The sequence below is a fragment of the Trypanosoma conorhini genome (assembly GCF_003719485.1).
Source record: "Trypanosoma conorhini strain 025E chromosome Unknown Tco_14.4_contig_00867, whole genome shotgun sequence".
Taxonomy (NCBI): Eukaryota; Euglenozoa; class Kinetoplastea; order Trypanosomatida; family Trypanosomatidae; genus Trypanosoma; species Trypanosoma conorhini.
In genome coordinates, this window is record NW_021704959.1 from 1 (window position 1) to 6,081 (window position 6,081).

At 51.5% G+C, this 6,081-nt stretch overlaps 2 protein-coding genes across 2 annotated transcripts, besides 6 other annotated features; both read right to left on the reverse strand.

The window, feature by feature from the left end:
* The first annotated feature begins 91 nt into the window (after positions 1-91).
* Positions 92-141: a microsatellite.
* Positions 142-467: 326 nt separating this feature from the next.
* Positions 468-519: a sequence feature (A-rich).
* A 97-nt stretch (positions 520-616) lies between these two features.
* On the reverse strand, positions 617-2,821 carry Tco025E_08759 (viral life cyclerelated protein; the record flags this gene model as incomplete). The annotated part of the gene is made up of 1 exon (XM_029375602.1): positions 617-2,821. The coding sequence occupies one exon, from the start codon at positions 2,819-2,821 to the stop codon at positions 617-619; it is 2,205 nt and encodes a 734-aa protein (XP_029224279.1).
* A 64-nt stretch (positions 2,822-2,885) lies between these two features.
* Positions 2,886-2,930: a sequence feature (A-rich).
* A 194-nt stretch (positions 2,931-3,124) lies between these two features.
* Positions 3,125-3,189: a microsatellite.
* A 58-nt stretch (positions 3,190-3,247) lies between these two features.
* Positions 3,248-5,662, reverse strand: Tco025E_08760 (uncharacterized protein; the record flags this gene model as incomplete). The annotated part of the gene is made up of 1 exon (XM_029375603.1): positions 3,248-5,662. One exon carries the CDS (start codon positions 5,660-5,662, stop codon positions 3,248-3,250), a length of 2,415 nt encoding a protein of 804 aa, XP_029224280.1.
* A 160-nt stretch (positions 5,663-5,822) lies between these two features.
* Positions 5,823-5,883: a sequence feature (GA-rich).
* Positions 5,884-6,018: 135 nt separating this feature from the next.
* Positions 6,019-6,037: a microsatellite.
* The last annotated feature ends 44 nt before the right edge of the window (positions 6,038-6,081 follow it).

The window sequence follows — 6,081 nt, forward strand, 5'->3', positions numbered from 1 at the left end:
CGCCTCTGTTTTGTTGTCTTTGTCCTTGTCCCCCCCCCCTGCGCCGTGTGCTGTTGCTCGCTTTAATTTACCCCTCAGCCCTCACCTCCGCTCTTGTCTTTTTTTTCTTCTTTTCTTTTCTTGTTGTTGTTGCTTTTTCTTACAGCCGGGACGTCGGCGCCACCACCCCGCCCACTTCCCCTGAGAACCCGCCCAACACAATACAACCGTGAAGAAAACAAAAGTGACAAAAACATAAATCCAAAACGCCCACAAGCGAAGGAGAAGGTGGAAAGAAAACACGCATACACAAACAAACACATTGTTGCATTAACGCCTCTCGTTCACACGCACCCGCAGTTCTGTCGCACTTTTCCCTCCATCTACCTGCTTCCTCGCACACAGCCGCACCGTAGATCGCACACGCCATGCACGTGCGAAGCACGGTAAGAAGCAGCAGCGGGGAGACGGCGCACAAATGCCAAAAGAACGAAAGTGAAAACGAAAAAAAAAAAGGGAGGGGAGAAAAAGAAAAAGCAAGGTCAAATCGCAGAGACGAGACGTGGAGGGAGTGTGTGCGTGTAGTAATAATATAAATTTTAGTGGGGGCGGGGTCCCGCATTTGCACCTCAAAGCCTCAACAGTAAGTTTCCCTCACGCCCGTGTTAATAGCGAGCCGCCCCTGCACCTCCTTCATCCGATCGTTAGCCTTGCGCAGGCACTCCATGTCAACCGGAGAGTCTCGACATGGAAAGGAGTCCAGCACACACACCGCAAGATCCCAGAAATAAAACAATGTGGCGAGATCGTGTCGCAGGTAGCTGCAGTCAGGGAAAACCTGCTCAATGTCGCTCAGCGTACATCTCTCCTTCGTCAGGATATACTCAATCAAGACACCACCGCCGAACTCTACAGGAGTAGAAAAGGGTAACGCTTGCTGGATGGCGCAAATTCTATTCAATGGCACCAGCGTCCTCGCTTGATAAAAGATCATCGCCAGCATAACCTCGAGAAGTTGACGAATCGATCGAGATATCATACGTGAAATCATGCTGAAGGCAGCTAGTTCAGGGTCAATTGGACCAGTCCAGGCAGATGAGACATTTAGTGGAATAATAGATAGAATGCGGCTGGCAAGGACAACTTCCCGAGGAAGATCCCGCGGAGGAATCTCGTCGGATGTCATTCGAAACGGTTCTGGGGTAATAGCCCCTGTGCGTGCGAGTTCAATAAGAAGCACAACGTACTCGCTGAGGGTTGGCACGGTACACATCTTTAGCGCCCGGCCAAACGACGATGGCTCACTCACCTGCGGGCCGTTGCCGTCGTCGTGGGTCTCGTGGGTGAGGTAGCCAAGCAGGTCTAGTGATTGCAGCAGGACGGCCGCACAGGTCTCCTCCACCGTTGCGTAAACGAGATGTCGAGAGGAAACCGCCAAATGTGCAAACTCCATCACATCCACCAGAAAAAGGTTTTCGGAAATGGCGACACCCGTTAAATTCCAAGAGTCCAGCCCAATTCCCGGAGGGTTGTTGACCTTACTCACACGGGTGAGGTAAGCGTTGTAGCGACGAAACCATGTCATGCCAAAGTCAGTCATCCGCAGCGAGTTGGCCAGTTGATGGAGTGTTTGCACGCGAAGTGGCAAAACCGTCTCAGCCACGTCACGGTACTTCACAGAATCCACAAGTGGCCAGTCATCCACTAAACTCCCCTGACATAATGCAGCAAAAAGGCTGGGCGACAAAAGGCCAGCTGTAAACATGTAGTATATGACTGGTGGAAGAGGGCGCCCCATGACCGACTTAAGATCAAGCGTTATTTGTCGACGCGATTCATATAGGCAAGTTAACAAGCTGCAGTACGGAGGAACCAGGGTTAGTACTGGGCACTCCAAAGCAGCAAGGTTGCGAAGTGTGGCACTCTTAGCATTTGCGGCGCGATTGCGAGCTTGCTCAGAAATAGGCGGCAGTTCTTGACACAGCTGCTGGGCGTAAGAGGCACCGAGAGAGAAATCATTGATGCGTGTAATTTTTTTGCACATGTCTTCAAGGTTTGAAAACTTCGGCGCAACAGTCCTCATTATCCGGTTTCGGCTGTCAATCACAATTAGACTTCCCAAATCTTCCTCGCTTATCCGCAACAAATCTAAGAGCCGAGACTTACGCACCATGTCGAAAGTACCCTTCATCACATTTATGTTCGTGATGACCCGGTCAATCCCTGGGAAGGCAAGAAGCTCCAGGCAACCGTACACCTCCGACACATGGCGGTTCTTGGGGTGGCAGAAGGCGGACAGTTGCGCCCAGGCGAGGTACGGCGCTCGCATGGTGTTCTTAAACTCGGATCGGAAGAGCTTGACAATTTGATTCTCCACATCCTCCTCTACAAAAAAGCGCGTCGCCGACTTTTTCTGCATGTCCAACGCCCGCGACGGGTTCATGTTACACAACCTGGAGCTTTCTGTACCGTTAAGCAAGGCTATGTCGGGAGTCATCGTACTTTTCTCACGGCAATTTTCATCCAACGGATCCGGAAAAAACGGAATGCCGTTAAACACCAACACGGGATTGCAGTTTTTGATGGAACTGAGCGTCTTGCAGATATCTGTGATTTTGTCGTAGACTGTAAACGGGGTAGTGTAGGTGTAGACGGCCATCTTTTCCTTCTCCCGCACGGCTTGAGTAATGAGGTCAATGACCTTCGTGCCATCCACGCCCAGCATCACCTGATCCGTGCCCTCTAGTCGCCGCAGCTCAGTTATCGGAACACCCTTCTCCTCCAGCTTGTTGTCATTGATGTAACGCTGCAAAAGGCTTACATCATCCTGGCGTGGGTACATCTTGCTTCCTGGGAGCGCCTCGATCCCTCTAAGAGCCAAACAAAGACTCAATACCAGAAGGGTTTAGAAATAAAAAAAAAGAAACAAAAAAACAATAATAATAATAATATAGCTTCGGTGAGAACTTTTCTCGGGCCAATACGCGGGGATTGGGGGGGGGACAACGAAACAAGAAAGGGAGAACTATGGAGACGCAGACACGCACGCAGAGAAGCGGATAAAGCACGGTGCCATAGACACCACAAACAAAGCTGACAAATAATAACAAGGCACACAGGAACGACAAGGATGGTAAATAAAGCTAATAACACCGAACACTAAGAAAAACGAAACAACAGCAAAAAAAAAAAAACCACAACAACAACAAAGAGGTGGGCAGCGTCAATTCACAATGGAAGACCATATATACCTCTGTTTTTCCTTTCCTCACGGGCCAACAGACTCCCCTTGCGCAACGAGCAAAAGCATCTCCTTATAGAATGGCTGGTAGACTTCCCAATTGAAGACAAGCACACGCTGCAGCAGGGCCGCCAGGCGACGCAGCGAATCCGTTACGAGACCCAATGGAGGTGGGTCACTTTGGCCGCGCGCCAAAACGGCCTCAATGAAGGAGAGAATTCGCTTCTCAAAAACCACGTAAAGGCTTCCAGTCGTGTTTGTCATCTTTTCAACAGTTCCGTGCAGTTGGGTGATTTCGTTTTCACTCAATGCAGGGAGTGTCTTCCTCTGCGCCAGCGCCTCGTCGACCAAACCTGTCACGGAGGTCTTCAAGTGGGGCAAGGTGAGCTCGTCAGCAAAGAGCAGCCGAAATTTGTCGTGTAGTTGCTTCAAAATATCGTTTACGACCCTTGAGTCAACCCCCTTACCACGAAGCACCGTTGCGACACTGCCTGATAAAAGCAGCAGCAAACTGTTCTCCTGCACCGTGTTGGCGGCAAAAAAGACAATCTTCTTTTCAAAATAAAAACATTCGGTTGGGTAGTCATGCCACCGATCATTCACTTGAAGGCCACTGCTCCGCAGTAGGTCCAAGAAGCCATAGAGCAGGCTCCCTCGAAGCTGCCGCTCCGCCAATGTTAAGGCAGTCGCCGAAACGGCGACGGGTGAATTCGCCCAAGTCGTTACACGTTCATCATTGAAGTAACGCCGGACAAAAACCAGTGAACTCTCCCACTGATCCACTTTTGGCAAACATTCGGAAATAAATTCCCTTATATACGGTACGGCATTCTCTCGCAACTGTTGGGATATAACCAACAATGAATATTGCGCAATATCATCATGTAACTGGCGTATAGAAGAAAACATGAGGCGGAACGCATTGGCCACTGCCGTACCGAGGTCTGGGGTGCACGCCTCAAGGTCTTTGCTCATATCCTCCGCAAGTTTAAGAGTCTCCTCCGCCCTGGCTGGGGCACCGTACTCCGCGACCTTCCTCATCACGTAGCGCATAAGCGTCGCAATATTTCCTGGGCTTCCCATCACGGAACGCCGCACGATCCTCCAATCCAGCACATCTCGCACCTCCTGCTCTGCCTGGGAGCGGAGACGTCGCGGAAGAGCATTTAAAAGTCCGTCAATAATAAGTTTCAAAAACCGCGGAACGTTTTGAAGATCAGGAGGATGACAGTTGCACTGTTCCGCAAGCAGGGCCAACTGCGCCTCGTTCATGGAGGAAATCAGTTGCTCTTTTACTGAATCACTCTTCGTCTCGGGCACAGTAATGCATGTTTCGTATGCCTTTATGGCACGAAATTCCAACTTAACATACTTCTCGCGACGTCTGCGGACGGACTCGGGCAACAGCGGCCGAGAACGGCCGTGCTCGTCCACGTACCAATCTGGCGGTAGCTCCGGCCCCATCATAACAGGCGGGGGTGCCTCTGCCTCAGATCCGCTCGTGTTCGCGTCAGAGAGCAAGGTTGCCGCTGTGAGTGGCACTTTGCCAGACGCGGCGTTGCCAGTCGTTTGCCCCTCCTCCTTCGACTTCTCATCCGCGTTGCTTTTATGTCGCCGCCCTTCCTGAGGCTCCTCGCGTTCTTGTTTTTCTTCCAATATGGAGGCCTCCATCCTGCTCATGTCGTCCCGCGAAGTCAGACGTGACAAGCGATCATGTAGCACACCCAGAAAGGTCTGAAGCTCTTCGTTGGAAGGGGCCTTTTGCAGCTCGCGCGTCGCCGCCAAATAGGCCTCCTTCGTTCCATTCACGATCACCTCCTGGCACGCGCGGCGGTCAGCGCCCCTAAGCGAGGAGAGATCTTGTGCAAATTTTTTGCTGTACTCCTGCCACATAAGTGACGTGGAAGAGAGAAGGGCGGTGGCATAATGCTCATCAACACTCGACTGCGCCCCAATCGCCTTTAACTGCTCTAATAGCTCCACCAACTGCTGGGCGCACTCAGAGATAAGCGGGTCTACCTCGTTGCTCGGCAGCACCGCGTAGTAGTAAGCAAGAAGAAGTGCTTGTGGATTCATGGGGACACGTCGCAGACTACGAAGTCGTGACCGTCCATTCATGCTCGCCGACAATTTTGGCGGCCGCACGACAACTTGCCCCGTTTTGGAACCAATGAGTCGCAGGACGTCCTGCGCCACCCACACCAGTCGTCGCCGGTGGGGGTTGCCTGTCTCGGGGCACGTGCGAAATTCGGTCAAGCCGCACTTCCTGCAGCGCCATTGATCCGTGATGAGGACATGCTCCACCGCGTCCGCGGTCATCGGGGCCGTGGGGTCGTACTGCAGACCAGCATCCTCGAGCTGCTTCAGCGCGGCGGAGATTCGCCGAACACACGCCGCCGTCGTATCGGCAATCTCATGAGTGGCATTTGCTGCCTCGGACATTTGTGAACACACGAGAAGGACAGCAGGACAGAGATGCGTGCAAACTACCGGGCCAGCAAAAATATAAAGCCAATAGAAAAAAAAACCAACGACAACAACAAAAAACGACGGGGAGGGAAGAACTTGCAAAGAATCCGAACAACTGGTAGAAAAGAACCTTAAGAAAGAAAAAGATAAAAAAAAAGAGGATGAGAAAACAAACAAGGAAAGAAAAGATGAAATGTTCTTTGCCATGGAGCAGGCAAAAAAGGCCCGCTGCAACAGGTTACCTCATACCTTCTTTGCTCACGTGTACACGCTTAAATGACCACAGGCATGTATCTTTGCAAAAGTGCGTACGTATGCGTACAGGAAGAGGGGGAGGGGGGGGGGGGGAAAAAAACACTCCTCCAACGACCTCTATTTGTGTGTTTATTTTT